General features: G+C 39.7%; 1 protein-coding gene across 1 annotated transcript in view; it reads left to right on the top strand.

Moving 5' to 3' along the window:
* The window catches only part of LOC108976314, a 137,281-nt gene that overhangs the window by 99,351 nt on the left and 20,044 nt on the right, over positions 1–17,886 (top strand). The window contains exons 2-3 of the mRNA XM_018945339.1: positions 14,619–14,851; positions 16,264–16,486. Coding sequence (XP_018800884.1) covers positions 14,619–14,851; positions 16,264–16,486 — 456 coding nt within the window. The remainder of the gene's footprint in view (positions 1–14,618; positions 14,852–16,263; positions 16,487–17,886) is intronic.

The following is a 17,886-nucleotide window of genomic DNA, read 5'->3' on the forward strand; positions in this document are numbered from 1 at the left end:
TTCATCGTTCCATCGACTGCGTACTCGCCGTTGCCAATGCGCCAAGGGCTTTAAGTCTTCTGCAAAATCTTTCTCTCAAACACTCCTAAGGACGGCTCATCAGAAGATGCCATTGACCATGTCTCCACGCCCTATAGCAGAACGGGAATGATGAGAGACTTGTGGAGTTTGGTATTTGTTTTCTTTCAACGATAAATTTCACTCGTAACCCTCAATTTGTCCCAGCAGTAATCGACGAAGTTGTTTGTAGGAAGTCTTGAAAAATAACCTCCATACTTTTTTCGTGACGGTTACACTTCCACAAGACCAAGGTGAAGACTATTTGTAAGACATACCTTCAGTTATTCAAGTGGAATCAAAATTAGTCATATTGATGTGATGGATTGACAATGGACTCAAAACACTTAGTCCATATAATATGAAGGTTTTGAAGTTCTTTAGAAGTTTGTTTTTACATAAATATTTTGGCTCTTCATCTTTATACAAAGAAAGTCGGAGCGGTTTTGTGACCACTCCACGCCGCTTTGGCAGTAAATAGCGCATCTCAAAGATGAAAAAGTCGTAGCATAACGAGTCATTGTAACCCCAGAATAAAAACGCCTCTGCAGATATATAAGCAGGTTTATGCGCTAATTGGCACCCCACAGTCGGTGGTAAATAAGCAAATTATAATAAAAGTAAACAAACCCGCAGCAAGCTCTGGAAAATTGCTGGCTAATGAAGCACAAATTAACGAGAAAATTGCAGTTTCTTGCTGCATTGAAGGCGGGCACCAAGCAAGCGCACGTTCAGAGTGGCCACGCTATAAACGGAGGATTAAAAATACTTTGCGCAAGAAATATTACAACTGTTTAATATACTACTCCGTACTTGTGTCCATATGTAAGTATGTAAGACATAATTAATTATTTTGCGATAATTATTGTAACAGTTTAACAACTTACGCATTGTTGTTTGTATTTGGAGCAGCTTACTGTGGATTAGTTGAGGCGTAAAGTGCCGCTTAATGAAACTTCTTCAAGACAGAAAATGTGGAAAGTAGTTCTCAATGGATTAACCACTTTTACCAAATTGGCTTGCGTATTTAGAGGTAATAGGAAAAGTTGAGACCGTCGGAGCTTTAGAACTTTGTAAAACTCTAAGTAACAATGCGTAAAAATATGCAAAAGAGGCAGGGATTGAATTAGATTGAGGATTTTCTAACCTTTGTTTGGATCGACTGTCATATATACTAAAAAAGGTGAAGCAAAAACGGACGAAGTCGACATAACGCCCGCCTGAGACCATTTAGCTCCTTCAAAAGTTATCTTCAGAAAGAAATGCCAGAGTAGCGGCATACATTTTAGAAAACCTAAAACAAAGCATGCCATAAAATTACTTGGAGCAGTACGGATGTTGGGTATACCAAACTATTGTATTTCTGATGAATTGCTCTCCGAAAACTAGAGAATCTAGAAATTCTAAATACGGTAGACTATATTGTAAATGTCCTGCCTAAAGTCGATTGAGATAATATATTTTCTAAAGTTTACTGAAATCTTTGAAATTCAGCTAGTTTTTGAACGGTCCTTAGTTCGATCATATAGGAGATCACAATGGCTTTTTACCGCTTCATACTGAGTCATTTTATTCCATCAAAAGACAACTGAGTATTTCCCATTGGATGTAGCCACCAAACTAATACCAATAGAAATCTCCATTTTTATTAAGAAATTGTAAAAATATTGCAACGAACTACAATCGATCTCAAAGAGATTCAATCCGCAAGCTGAGTAACAATAGTAGCCTTTAACCTGCCGCCTGTGCGCAATATCTCACTTGCATAGCTAGAGACCCTTTTTCGTTATAAGGGCCAAAACTCAAAGGTATTGAGCTGACTAATTATTGCGGCCAAGATGCTTCAATTTTAGTCTGGAGAAAGCTGGATAGTTCAGGAGAAGGGTTTAAATATTTCCACCTTTTCTTAGTCTTGCTTACAGCTATCAGTTCAATGGAACACTCACGTTTGGTGGACTTTACTTGACCTCGCAACACTTTCTCCAAATATCGTAAGACTATCACTTAATAGCACGATCGTTCGCTTACTTTAATTCGAAGGACCGGTTAGCAACAACAAAGTACTTTGGCAGCCTAAGTGGTAGATGAATGGAGTTAATGATTTTGCCTTGTATCTTACCGGTGCTAATAAGTTCCGCTGTACAGAAAAAGTGTTTGACGTTAGGGTTTATACTAAAGACTTAATGAGAAACCAATTTCGAACGAAACTAGTCTCACAGGAACAAACAGATCATTGACCGCTTACGTCAATTTCTGGAAGTTCATATCCGAAAATTGGTTCCGGTATTTTTCGATCCTTCAAATTGAAGGTATGGCTCAAAATAGTCTGATGTGAAAAGAAAAATTTCTCAGAAAACGACTTGTTTGCAACGCCAAGGGCGAATACTGCAGTCGATGGAAGGATGAGCTGTATGAGGTATGCGACGACATTGGCATAGCTTGGCGAATTAAAAGACAGCGGTTATGCTGTCTGGGTCATATCGTCCGAATGGATGAAAACACTCCAGCTATTAGAGTATTCGATGCAGTATCCACCGCAGTGGAAGAGGAAGACCATTTTAGCGACGCCTACGCCAATAAAAAAAAAGATAGCTATAGATTAAAATAATAAAAAGTCTAGCAAATATTTAAAGAGCTCCGAGTCCTCTTCTGACTATGTATTGCAGGAAAAGTCAGACTTTTGTCATTTCGCAAGTATGCCAACAAAGTACTCTCTCAAGCTAAATAAGCTCTATTCAGAAGGCATTTACTTAAATTTACTTACAAGCTAATTTCCAAACTTTTGCACTACTTACTTATCTTCACCGCCACATTCACACCTTTGCTTACTTCCAAGTCAACGAGCTGAGTTGATGATACGCCTATTGTGCAGACCGTCAACCAAATATAATGGCATTCATGCTACTCTCGAAGCAAAGAGTCAAATACAAAGGCTTTTGTTGAAAAGTTTGATTAAAGCGAACAAGAGATTTTGGTTGTGCAAGCACTGCTGCAAGCTGAGAGGCTGTGAAGATAAAGATTTATAAAAAACAAAATGTTTTTGTTATTACCGTGTAAGCTTAAGCAAAGTGTTAAGGTACGGCAGTTGAAAACTTGCATAAATAAGTACAACAACTCGTTCATAAACGCGCTCATATCACCAAGCTCCCAACTGCGGCTCTCTATTACCATGCGGCCCTAGGGCGGAAAATATCCGAAGCTGTTGAAATTCTCACTTCTCACTGTACTAACATAAGCACATRACTAGCTTACAACAACAACAAAAACATGGCACCTTCTAAATGCAGTCACTTAAATTTTCACTTTACGCTATTTTCTGAACCTTGCCTTGCAACTTGCCACTTGCAACTTGCCATTCGTTAGGCCACTGCTGCTCTACACTACTAGCAACACATACCGTTATAATGAAAATGTGCAACAGCGTATTTGAAAAATTGAATAACTTTGTCGTTTATTAAGCTGCGCATGTTGGTTCAAGCAGCTGCAACCAAACTGCCGCAATACACAAAACAATTGCTAAATGTTTTTCTTGCATTGTAATTGTATGTGTGCTTGCGTGTGTGTGCTTCTGCTATATTTTGTATACTTTTGCTTCATCCTTGCACTTTACGGTTAACAACAATTGGCTGCAGGAGTAAGAAGCACAAGTTCTCTCACTTCACATTCCGCCTTTTTGTATGCAAAGTTTCTAACGGCCGACACTCACACATACATCTGCACACATAGATAGTCAAATAAAGAGCTTAACAAGTGAAGCCAAATAGAGCTCCATATTTATACATGCTTGTGTATTGGTGTGAGTTTCCAAAGAAACGCTTGATCTTGCACTCTTTAGCCACAAGCAACTTGAAGAACTGAGAGCGACTGCCATTTATACACTCGAGTGAAACCTGAAAAGCGCAGAGAATAGCAAATACGCTGCTGTGTGCCAAACAATGTCAGTGCATAACAATAACAAACATGTATTGTGCCAAGTTTAGAAACTTCATGTTGAAGTTGTAAAAATTGTATTTGTAGGATGAGAGAATGAATTGAAAGCCTTGGCAGTGATAACAAGTGGCAGGGAAAAGTTCGCAACCCGAATGAATGAGTTACGGATGCACTCTCCGGTACAGTTGAGCCTCACTCTATAGCTGTGGAGAGGCTCAGAACCCGGAAGAACTGAATAGGCGCTTAGTCGATCAAGGGCGCTGAAATAAGCAACAAAACTACTCACGCAAACCACTGATACAGATGAAATGGAAGAACGCTCAAAACGTGTTTGGGACTACCTAAACGGTATGGATGCAAAAATTTATGCAGCTACACACGATGAATCCACTTGAAAGCGTGGTAGAAGGAAAAGTCGGCAAGCAATGTTATGACATCTGTGTTTTGGGATGCATATGTGATAAGTTTTATTAATTACCTTGAAAAAGTAAGGACCCTCAGCGAACTCGACGAAAAACGGCCGCATTTCAAGTAAAAGAAAGAGCTGACACGAGGCAGTGAAAACGATAGCGAAAATCGAGTATTGATGTTACCGCATCTACCGTATTTTCCAGATCTGGGCGCCGGCGACTATTTCCTGTTCTTAGATCTCAAAAGTAAGCTTGGTGGGAAAAATTGTTTGCCTATTTTGAAGCAGAGATCAAATCGTTCTTCATAAGGGATTGTCCGGAGAGTAATATATTATAAATGATTGAGTCCATTTAAAACAAAAAAAAAAACAAAATTTGGAGCCAATCTTTATAACTCTTCAAAAAATTTCAATATACTTCTTCTGCGTTGATGCAGCGCTGCCAGCGCGATTTTCAAGCATTGAAGGCGTCAGGGAAGCCCTTCTCTGGAATAGCCGAGGTGCATGCTGCTTGGCCAAGAGACGTCGGCGTGTGCCACTTGGAAGATTGCCTCTTTCAATTGGCAGTCACTTTCACAAATGTTCAAATTTTCTTAGCACACTTCCACTCGCCGCAATTTCTGGTCGTCAGTGAACACTTTTGGATAAGTTGGAGGAATATAATATCACAGCTTCGACAGAACACTGAACCTTTTCTATACTTGCTCGATAAATGGCTGTTATTGTCAAACTATCACATATTTTTCTTCGGCTGCATTATTTTTAGTCCAAAATCGACTTCATTGAAGACTTTAGCAGACTCTCACCCGATACGTAGCAATGGAAATGAGGCCGAAGCTCAATTGTCCTGAAAATGAGCTTAGTCTCTTAGGCATAAGTCGGTATCAGATCTAAGCAAAACCAGATTGAACGCTCTCACGTATTTCATGAGCAATAGGATGCCAGCACTTGACACAAATTTCAGCAGATTCTGTGGCCACTTCCAGTGTCTCATATCATGTCCCCCCATGCATTGTTTCCCTGGTGCCTGCTCTTCTAATTCATAGATTTTTCCATCTTCCAAAAGACGGCGCTACGAAGAGGATAAACTTCTAAACGAAGTTTAAAGTTACTCTCGGCAGTAAGTCGAAGTAGAGTGATTCAATACTCGGCCCACTACTGAGGGGCTGCACTGTCCAGTGTTATGCTGACGACTCGAAAAGACCGGTGGAATTGTAGCAGGCACTGCGGGACCACATATCAAACTATCTATTAAAATTAGATGTTTTTCGAGTATCTTTCGAGCAGAAGTACTTGCTATAAGGTATTGCGCAGAAATTAACCTCCAACGCAACTATCGCAAGCAGCAAGCTATTTTATTTTGACCATTTATCAGTTTGCAACAGTGTACACCTGATCTGAGTGTCGAGCCGGCAATGAGCTGACCGACCAACTAGCCTGCTCTGCGGCAGCTTCCAGGAAGATGTAGCCAAAACCATGCATTGCGGTGGGGTCCTACACCAAAAATGAGTTGCTCCGCACGGTGCAGAGAATAAGGAGAGAACAGCATTGTCAACAGAAAACAAGAATGCGCCAACCCACCTTACCCTGCTGCTGAGAGCTTAAATTCCTCGATATAGTGTTGTGGATGCCAATGTAATATCCACTATAGATGTGAAGCTTTATTTAATTAGTTATTTCCGATTAATTCTCACAGAATTACGCTATGGAGATGCTTACAATCCTTACAACCCAGCATCCCCCTTTTCTGTTGATCCCTGAATATTTCGCCGAAACAGTTCTTTTATAGCAAATGTGAAATCATACTTTTTATGAAATGTTGTTGTTTGTCACTTGCTGAACTTCCTTAGATAGATATATTTACAGTAATTTCAGAAATAAAATTACATTTATTTTTGGCGCAAAACTTGCATAATTAGGTTTAATTTTAAACATTATTTGCGCTTAATAAAGCCTTTAACCCAGTTAAACCATTCGTGCTTGGGAATTCATGTCATTTGCTCATTTTATTTCGAAATTATACGAAAATATGCGGAGTGTCATTAAAGTTCAACGATGCAATTGAAATGTCACGAAATCACGTGATACGGCGATTGACATTAACATATAACGGAAAACAAGTGCAAACTAACCCAACAAAAAGCGGCAAATGAAACGAAAAGGGAAATGTTTCAAGCAATTAATAAAATATAAATGACATATAATACCCGAAAATACACAGAGGGTTCAAAAAGTCGGTCGCAGTGAAAGCAGCCAAAAAAGCATAGAAGTCAATGAGCCAAGGGGGTGATGGGCTGGTACTAAATTATAAAAAGCAAAGAGAGAGTGAGTTAAGTGCAATTTGCCCGCATGCCGTTAAGTGATTTGGCAATTCCCAGCTTACGGTGGCAACGCCAGCGAACTAGCGTAGTGTAGCGCGTTGACAGGAATTGAAAACAAATTCAATACAAAATCAACAACACTGAAATGTACGAATGAATGAACCGCCTGCTTGAATGAAATTGAACTGCGAACTGCTTGTGGTTGCCTCAAAAGGCTTACTGACTGACACAGAGTAATCGCGTTTTCGACTTTTCTACTTTTGTGACTTGGCTTTTCTTACAATACTAATACCATTTGTATATTTCGCATACCGGGGTCATACATTCGTTACATATGCACATACAGAAGTGTTTATAGATATTTTTGTATGACTCTTTGTATAAAGCCTCTCGCTTTGTTCGATAGGAGCTAGCTCAAACATGGTTTTCTTCTATGGACATAAAGTCGCTGTAGGAAATTTCAACAAGATTTGGCAACCAACAGCCAATAAATCTAGGGTCAACCTCACTGCTATCGAAGCTAAGGTTTTGTACAATTTTTAGAAACTCATTGTCAGAATAACATTATTAATAGTTAATGGTCTATATTTCTTCAATTAAGATCTTTACCACAGTTTCTAAAACAGAACCTATAAAAAATCACAATTTATTGTTCTAGACTCAAATCCGATGCAACTATAACTACTTGATTCTTAGATTCGATATTGCCAATGTTTTCCAAATAGAACGATACAAAATCCACAACGATTTCAAAACACGTTCATACTTAAAAAACTGCTAACTAAACGCCCCATACATATAACTGGTTATCCAAGTAAAAATACCTTTTTCAAAAGCCTTTTTTTGACAGATCACGGATCACGAATGAATCGTGTCAGGCTGTCATGTTACTTTTGTACAGTATTGCTTGACATTTCATCATGACAAAACTTACTACGTCTGAATAACGTTTACAAATCGTTCAACTTTATTATGAAAATTCTCGTTCTATAAAGAATGTGTTTCGCGTGTTTCGCTGAACTTATGGTCAACATAATCCACCTACTGAGCGTACTATTCGCAACACCATCAGCATTCTCGAGACCCAGCATGCATTATCGGTTAATAAACGACCGAATAGACCCCGTCCAATAAGCAGTGAAGAAAATAAAGCAGTCGCAGCAGAGGTTGTAATACCGAAGTCCATGGAGAGTCGATTCGACGCTGTTCGCAGCAACTAGTATTAACGTATGGAACGACTGCGTCTCAGCTTTTGAAAGGCTTCTCATTTGTCAGACCAGTCGATATCGGATCACTATAGCTTAGAGATAGCTTACAAAATGTACGATCGAATTCAAGTGCTTTTATGAAAAACTCTTTTAGTTGACTAAATATCTTCAGGGAATTCCGCACGGATTATATTTTTAGTCAGTGACGGGAACTCCGAAAAAGTTGTTCAGATCGGATAACTATTGATTATTGTCGTCATACAAACTGAGCGATTCGAATCAAGTCTATATGGACATTGTTTGTTTGTGAAGGGTATTCCAGTTTCGGTGCCATCGAAGTTGACGTTGTTATTTATTTATTTATTTTTTTTTTTTGCTTTGCTTTGCGCGTTGGCGATATTTTCTCTTTCATTGGGAATTGTGTGCGCCAAAAGCGATGAATAGTGAAAAGCAAACCGCACAACGCAGACGAACAACCGACTCAATGGTCAATGTTGCCCGCCTGGCCAACACTTCCGTCTACAATTTATATAGCAGCGTGTTTGTGTGGGTATGTGCGTGCACTCACACAATCGACGCAAGCCATTAAGGGTCCAAAAATAATAGCACGACGAATGAAAATGAAAATGGCAACGTAAAATGCAATCAGAGTGCAAAAGACAAATGGAAAGCGCAAAGTCAAATCGAGTGTAAGAGAAATGAAAATTCATTTTCTTCGACTGTGACGCGCTGCACGAAAGAGACCCAAAACTCGGTTTTTACTTTCTATTTACACGTTTTTATGTATTTTTTTTTTTTTTTTTTTATTTTTATTTTTATTTTTTTGCTTTTGGCCACAGCGCACAAATCTAGGCCATAAATTATGGGGCAGCCAAGGCGCCAACGCCAACTCCCCACACAATGCCAACGCACCAGTTCACTCGCCCGTAGGCAATATCAGTGCCACACGCCAGCAGCTGCAGCGCGCTTTTTGGCAGCGATACCGGGCAATAACGGTCTTAGCAACGCACGGGCAACACTTGAGCGCAAATAAAGTTGACCACTCATATTGGTACTCGTAAGCGCTGAAGTACTTTGGCCTGGCGAACTCTTGACAACTTGGCAAAGAGTTATGGCCAACAGCTGGTGGCGCTTGTCGTTGCCCAGCCGTATATAAATTTCATTGCGTGCATGTGGATGTGCGTGTGTTGCACTTGTAAGCTTTCCAAGACTCCTCGTGATGAAGTGCGCGCGCTGAGATTGTAGAAGTAGAAAAATTAATTTGAAATCAAATTTGCGCACGCTCAAAGTTTTGCCACTAAAATGTACGAATTTCTGCTACGTCTTCCACTTTTATGCGAGTGTGATTGTGTGCGTTCAAAAACTCCTTTAAGACACTTTTGATGTTTTAAGAAATATTCCAGGAAACTTTGATCTTTTCGCAATTAAAATGTCAGAGAGCAGCTGACAAGCCAAAGAGTGAGGCTAGTTGTATAATTATAATTACTTCTCCGTTCCTCTGTACTTGTACACTGAGAACAGTGGAGAGCAAAATCTAGACAGGCTGATATAACCACCTCTTTTCTCTCGCTTTGTAGGGAATAGTCACTGGACGGGTGACTGCCGCACACTGTTAATGCCAAAAATCAATAGAAAATATCAAATAAGCAAGACTGTTCGGTTATCTACTCGTTTATCCTTCTAACGAAATAAGAGGTTGCTCCAGAACAAGTCTACAAAAGGAGTAAATTGCGATTTTCTTCACATAGTTTCTTTAAGCTCGATAAATTAGATCTAGAAATGCTCTAACTTCTTTGAACTGTCTGAAAAATATACTTCCGATAAAACCTACTATGCAAATTTGGAGAATGAATCAGTCATCAGTCAATCAGTTGGTAGTCGACTTCGTTCCCATTGAACGTGTGGATGGTAGAGATATAAATCAATTTGTTATCGCGGTTAGTTTAGGTTACGTTAGATGGCTGATCCCTTGCATCACTCTTAGACTATTATGTTCAGTTCATTGTGATGCCCAAAAGAAAAACCTCTTGAAGTTCAAAATCCGCAAAAACGAACTCAATACAAATCTGCTTAGGTGTTTTATTTCTGCTTCCGCTATTACAATTGGATGTCTAAAAAGTGAGATCTGAAGCGTTTTTGCCTTGATTTAGCAAAAGCGATACATTCAAGGAGAAAGTATCGAAATGATTCTAGTTCATATTTTTCGAAAATCTGATGCACCTTACATTCGGTAATATATCCAATCGTATGAATCCCAATCGGAAAGTGTCCTGTTGGAACACCAAAAACCATTGAGAGGAGAACTAAGCTGAAGAAGAGAGTTCCATAGACTTGTTACGATTTGCCCTTAGACAGAAGAATTTTGGGACTGTACTGTTGTAGCCATCAAGGGCTTATTAATTTGGTTTCAGACCCAACAGTCCACAAGAAAACGGAGTCCTTATCTGTTCCCATTCCGCTGTTATTGAAAATGAAGTACTTGTCCTGGCAAGCTCCTCAGCCTTACAGTTCCTGGCAATATCGATTTGGCAAGGTACTCAAACCAGTATAATCACCAAATAACTCGATGCTACAGATAAGGAATCTAGGCATCATTTCATCAGTCTTGAGCCCACAGTCATCGAACTCAAGACCAATATCGCTGGCCAACTATCGGAATGGATAGTCACCACACTGAAGGAGGCTGCACGCCGACAGCCTAAAACTGGTGCTGATGGAAAATTACCGACAAAATATTCTTCCCCCAATCTTCCCCGCAATCTTTAATCATTCCGTAAGAAAGCTCACCAACCTTATCCACCAGTCAGTCCTCCCCTCTCATGCATTCATCGAAGGAGGGTGAACGGAGAGGAGACAGCTAGGGTTATGTCCGGGGAACTCAAGTATCCTGAAATGAGACCAAAGTTTGCGCGGACTCCAGAGTGCCTAGGCTCTCATGCATTTAAGTACCTAGAGTATCTGAGCTTTACGTCAGGTTATGTGATCACACACGTCTCGTTTATGTCCACCGGTGCTATCTACAGCAAGACATTCAGTGAAATAGTTGCTGCGGTTCGTGGTGCATTACGAATATTGATAAGAGCAACCCGTCGTACACTCGCCTATTTTTTCGTGATTTTCGTCTTTTCCAGAACCTTCCACAAAACAAAGATTCCGTTGATGATTTTAGGGATAGCAGAGGTTTCATAGAGCCAGAGAACTACGTTCTCTAATAAAATCCCTTACTTATACCAATGGAAAAGTACCGGGCAACCGATGCCTTACATGCTCTTTCCTCGATGTTAGGTTTTCACGAGAGATTCCTGTCTTGTATGAGGCGTATAGTACTTAACTCTGTCAGCAGGCTGAAGACGTGATCAACCTATTAATGGTAGATGTGCCTCCCGTATTTTGTACTTCCTAGTGAATAAAGCGAGTTCGGCTTTGCTAGGATTTATGGAAAAGTCGTTTACAGCCGCCCAGTTCCTAACGATACCAAGAATCCCCACAGTTAGCTCATATACGGTATTCAGCAACCGATTTCTTCAAGCTTTTCCAGAAGATCACTGACAACCACGATCTAGAGAAAGGGCGAGAGTACTATTCACACTACGTTGCGACCACGAACTGTCTGTCTCCACTAACATCTTTCTTGTTATGTTGTTATCATAGAGAAAGATTACTTTTTTCTTCACCAAATGGAGTGAGTTTCTTCTGCAATTTTTCCTCAAATCGATCTTTTTAACCGTTATGCTCTTCTCTAAGTAGCTGATGGAGTTCACAACTTTCAATTCCTATCGAACGGTGACCATCATCTTTACTATCGATGGCAACCACTATTCGACTCTTCATTAGTATCTGGTGCTTTCGATTGAAGCCATATTTCGCTATCGCTTACGAAACAAAGTATAAATTGCTTTAGATCCAAAAATGTTCTTTTTCAGTTCAGTTTCCATACAGTAAATTTCAGACCATCAATTTTAGTTGAAATTTAAAAAAAAATTTAAATTAAAACAAAAATCATTTTAAAGCCTCTCAGGGGCTTTGTAGAAGCTTTCATATATTGTAAATAAAACGTACAACATCTGCACACATATTATACATTGTTTCTTAAATGCCCGAAAATACAAAATATGTTTATATAATATAAATAAATCAATATGTGTTTGTATGCGTGTAAGTGTTTTCGTGCTTCCACGCAGTGTTTGCTGGTACCAAAAATGACCACATACAAAACAACAACAACACAGAAGTAAACAGATATCAAACAAAAACTGGAAGCCAGTCAAGCAAGCAATGGGCGTATAAGTAACATATCACAGGCGTTGCATGGGGCGCAGTGCATGCTACGCAGTGAAAGCATGTGTAAGTGTGTGTATGTGTGTGTGTGGGCTGTTGATAAATGTTGTTAAAGTTACTTTTTGCGCTTTTACCGTTTTTTTGGTTGCGCAGCTGTCCATTGGTATTGTTTTCACACACACTTTACTCACATTGCAAATGCGGACGTTTGCTTTTGCCGTTCTGTCATTGAAATGATCATTGCTGCAAATTGCTAAACTTTATTGTGGCGAAATTAAAGTAGCAATAAATATTGTATGTGACCACATTGAGAGCATTATGCGCACATGTAACTACATAACGGATATCCGTTACGCCGCCTGTTGATATTGCTTTCAATCTTCGTCCTACAAAGAAGGAATATATTTGAGTTGGAATTTTTTGATATTTTGTATTGAGCTTTATCCCATAGTGCCTCAATCTGAATAGTTTCGTCGGAGATTGCAGTGCTGCCTTGGGCTATAATACATACTAAAGATTTTAAAGATATATCCTCAAGTATAACAGTTTTCAATACAAACACTCGATTCCAGATTGGCCGATCCGATAAATAAGCGGCACCTTGAAGAGAAAAAAGTTTAAGATCTTCTTCTGTTTCATCTGTCTTATCCCCTTCCTGTTGTGGTCGATACGAAGTGGGCTACGAAGTAGACAGGCTGTTTTCTCTCTACTCCAACACGCTACTTATCATATTCCTTTGCATTTTCCGAAAACCAATGGTTTCGTTTGCCGTTGGACGTAAGAAGTTTGAAATCCTCGTCCCACAGTTCCCTTATACCGAGTTGCTTACGAGTGCTCTCAGAGAGCAGGAGTGCAAGTCGAGTAGAAAATCGTTTGCTTATCTGTTGTGTGTTTTGCTGAACAAAGGCGAGTGTGTATCTTGGCTGTAACAAGATAGTGATCCAAGTCAATATTAGAACCTCGTGGGGTACACACATCTAAGACACTGGAGACCTGTCTTCTGTCTATAACAACATGATCGATCTGGTTGGTGGCTTTTAAAACCTGGAGACTGCTAGGTAGCTTGGTGAATTGTCCTATGCTGGAATCTAGTACTACAAATAACCACATTTCGAGCTTCTGCGAAGTCGATTAGCTAAAACCCATTTGGGGATGTTTCATATTGGAGGCTGAATTTACAGACCGTTGTGGCAAAGATACCTTCGTTGCCCATCACGGCGTTAAAGTCGCGAAGCACGATTTTGACATCGTAGCGGGGAAAGCTTTCTAAGCGCTCAGAGAAAGCATCTTTGGTCACATCGTCCATCCACTGCAATTAATGCCAGGACTCGCCGCCGGAGTCTCTCTTACACCGAATTCGCGCTCCTTTATATGGGTACTGTAGTAAATGCCACAAGCTCTTACTCGCCTCAGTCCTTTTTCCATCCATCGCACTTCTTGGACGGTATCGATACCAGCCTTTACTCTTCATAGGAAATCAACCATCTGCGCAAAGGCACCTCCCAATTAAGGGACCTGAAATTCCAGGTGCATGACATTAAATCGCAATCCTTAATGCGCTTGCCGTGATCGTCATCAAAAGAGGAATTTATTTCTTATACGAGACTGTTTCCTTTTTATGGGGGTCATTATTTACGTGGAGGGTCCAAAATCCAGCACACAACCCTTGGGAGGGAATGTTCGCCTTCACACTTTAGCTCGCCTTCAAATGGATATTCTTTGGCTATCCAGAGGTTGAGTCTCTCCAAGATTTTTCCACACTTGCTTGAACTTCTACACATAACTCAATCTGACAGTTTGTATCTCAGAACTGAGGGACCAGTTCGGGTACATATATACAGACAGACGGACAGTTAGACGAACATGGCCTAATTGACTTATCTCGTCATTCTAATCATTTAAATATACATACTATATTATAATATCTTCGACGTTTCCTTCTGCACAAACATCATGGCCAACTTAATATACCCTGTTAAAGGTATAATACTATTTTTTTTTTTCTTAATTATGCATATGCATAGATATATTGGTGTGTGTATGTGTCTACAGCAGTAGAACTGGTTGAAAAAGCGAAAGGAAATGGGATATTTTTGTTATAGTTCAACATTTGCGCTCAGCCCTTGGGTGGGTGTGTGTCCGGACGTGCGTGTCCTTGACATCGCTAAGGTTCTAGTATTTTTGTCTGTTCTCAACATTGCTCCTCTTCATGCTCTGCATTCTTCTTCACGCTGAACACATAAATTTTATATTCAGCGTGAAGTCGTTCAACAGTCAATGATTTACGACTTTCGTCACACTTGACGGTAAACAGCTGTATATAAATATATAAATATATATATATAGCGCTCGCATTTATTGGATTTAATTTTATTTTTATTGTTATAAATTTTTATTGCTTTCCGCTCTTTGCAGGTTATTTTCCGCTCAGCTCGTTGTGGTGTCTCGCTTGGATTTGTCTGGACGTGCTCTTCTGCACGGCGAGTATAATGCATCTCTGCACCATTTCCGTGGATCGGTTCTTTTCGCTGGCGTTTCCCATGCGTTTTGGTCGGAATAAGACAAGTCGGCGTGTTTTTTTGAAAATCGGTCTGGTATGGTTCCTATCGGTAGCAACGAGTTTGCCGTTATGCTTAATGTACTCGCAGGTGAGTAACTAAATGAACTTTATAGAAACAATTTCGAACAAAACTTGATTTCCTACAATATGACAAATCCGATATAAGAATGGTCGAAATCGCGTCACACCCTTCTCTAACTTCAATATTTCTGTAGAACTCCTACGGACCATTGAACTGTGACCCACAGGATAACGTTCTTGGATTTGGTTTCATAGCCGTGGTCTTCTGCGACCTTAATATGTTGGGATGATACGGATATTCTACAGAAAATACTGGTGGGTTATTGCCAAGACTGCCTCGGTGCCTTTAACACCCCGACAGGCCTCAGCATACGTTCGCCTCCCATTAGCATTAAGTTGATATGGTAAGTACAGGTTGAGACAACTGCCTCATAAGTACGAGCGTCAGCCTCACCTTGACCTCATCATTGAGAAAACCTTAGGACCATAAAAGACGACTACCTTTCCGGGAGGTGGATAGCGGCTCTGACCGGGGGCCTCCTTTAGGATGGAAGCAAAAACTGCAATAAAAAAGGACGTGGGAGGAATATATCTCTTCATAGACAGACGTAGACCCGGGCGAGTGTACACTACTAAGAAAGACGAAACCGTTTTCCGATAAAGGAAATGTAAGAACACAGGTACGACACGAAATGTAGCGAAAGGTTAGGATCACGGGGTGTCCAGATGCCACTGCAATTGACAAGGATTCCGGAAAAAATACGTCACGGAAGCAAAAAAGCAACGAAGAACTTAGAGCGCTATAGTGCAGAAATGCTAGACGGGAATCTGAAATGCATGCTAACACACTCGAGGAGACTAAGAGAGTGCTGAGCGGCGAAGATAAAAACAGAGGAGGATCGAGCTATTCGCGAGCTGTCTTAAAGCGACAGAGGTCGTAGGAAGTGTGAGCCTCCACAGATAAGAAACCACAGAAAGGAGCGGGAACGTGATGGCTCTATTGAACTTTAGGTATCAGACCATAGCAATGAGGATGGAACTATCACCAGCGATGAGTAGAAACGAGTATATCTGCAATCTTTACGATGAGGTGGAATAGCATTGTAGTGTCTTTCAAGCAGAAGTTTCAGCAATTAGGGTATCAGCAAATGTATTTCAATGAAATGCAGCTATTTTGTGCGATATGTATCTACTCCGATTGCAGAACTCCTTTATAGGCCTTGAGCCCGCTAAAAGTGAGCTCAAAGCAGAACCGAACAATTTGAAACTTCACAAGACCTTTCTAAATTCTATTTGGCAGTAAATAATTTCTGACTTTCAAGTGAATAAAACCTCTTAACTTAAATTATTCAATAACCATTTTTTTACTTGTATTTAAAGCGATATCCGTACAGAAAACGAAGTAAATATTTTATTTTGTATGGAACTTGTCTATACGTTGCCAATTCTCTCATTTTTTTCTCTTTTACCTATTCACAGAATCACGCTTCGGTGTTAATTAACGGTACTTGTCAGATACCGGATCCTATTTACAAATTAGTTGGATCGATAATTTGCTTTTACATTCCACTCTTCGTTATGCTACTCACATATTGTTTGACCATACGCCTCTTGGCGAAGAAAAGTCATAACCTTGGCGGCATGTGTCAACCGCAACCGCCCGGCTGGGCGAGCACTTGGCTTGGACAAAGCAGCGCGTTCGGTAAGTTGCACTAAGAGAATTGAAAAAAATTATAAAAAAGCATAAACAAAAAATAATTATTATTAAAGCATATGCAACTATGTCATTTTATTTGACTCAAAGTTTTTAAGAAAATGCTTCTGTACGTCATTGGGACAGATGGAGAAACCGCAAGCAAGATGTAGCTTGGAGGAATAAGAAATCAATACAATAAATAACAGTTTTACAAATTTTGACTAGATCAATCAAATAATCATACTAAATATTGACTCACTAATAGCGAGAGAATGTCATAACCAGAGTTAACATTTTCTCGCTACCTTTGGAAAGTCTTCGTATATAGGAGTATGGCTGTATGTTTCTTTTAGCGACTCGCTCTGTAAAACATTCTTCCCGTTAATTAATGAATGTCATAAGCATCCTCTCTTTTCAAAATGTGATGCAAGTACCAACTGATCAAATTTCATCCGGACTGAAGTAAACAAAAAAAAACTTTTTCGAGTATTGAGTACAAATCTTTCTTATTACCTTCAAAACAGACTCCTTTTGAATCAATACTAGCACGCCCACGATATATTAAATTTTCTTTACACTTTTCATAAGCCACGGCTGGAATGGCCTTCAGTTAGAGTGGATCGATTAGATTAGAGCCAACGATTTTTAAGCCGAAGTTTAAAAAATCAGTTTTATGGGAGAAATGTGCTAATTCCGACAAAAGATCAATAGAATACCAACAAGTTCAATTTGTATGGTAGCTATATGTTATAGTGAGCCGATCTGAACCATTTCTTCGGAAATTACATTGTTGTCTTACAATATAACCTATGCCAGCATTTGTGAAAATACATTGCCAAATGTGAAAGTTTTCCATACAAGAGCTTGATTCCTATCGTTCAGTTTGTATGGTAGCTATATGTTATAGTGGTCCGATATCAGAGTTCCGACAAATGAGCAGCTTCTTGAAAAGAAAATAATGTTTACAAAATTTCAAAAGAATATCTTAAAAACTGAGTGACTAGTTCGTATATATACAGACAGACGGACAGACAGACAGACCGACATGGCAAAATCGACTCAGCACAACATAATGATCATTTACATACATTACAAACTTCGTGACAAACTTAAAATATCCTGTTCAGGGTATTAAAAGCATTTACGTATTGAATATCATTTCGCCATCTTCAAAACTGACCGTTTAGTGCCTAAAAAACTTAGCCTTTAATATAAATGACGTTTCAGAATGATCCATGGGGCATATTTCGCTAACATTTTGGCTCTCTGAAAAACTGAAATGGAATTGCACATTCCCTGAAGCGAATATTTCAGTTGCGGTAACAGAGAGAAATCACAGGGAACCCATTTTGGACAAAACGCTGGCTGAGCAACGTGTTTTGTTTCGTTTTTGGCCATAAGGGTGT

Source organism: Bactrocera latifrons, unplaced genomic scaffold, assembly GCF_001853355.1.
Source record: "Bactrocera latifrons isolate USDA-ARS-PBARC rearing strain unplaced genomic scaffold, ASM185335v1 scaffold_75, whole genome shotgun sequence".
In the NCBI taxonomy this organism is placed as follows: domain Eukaryota; kingdom Metazoa; phylum Arthropoda; class Insecta; order Diptera; family Tephritidae; genus Bactrocera; species Bactrocera latifrons.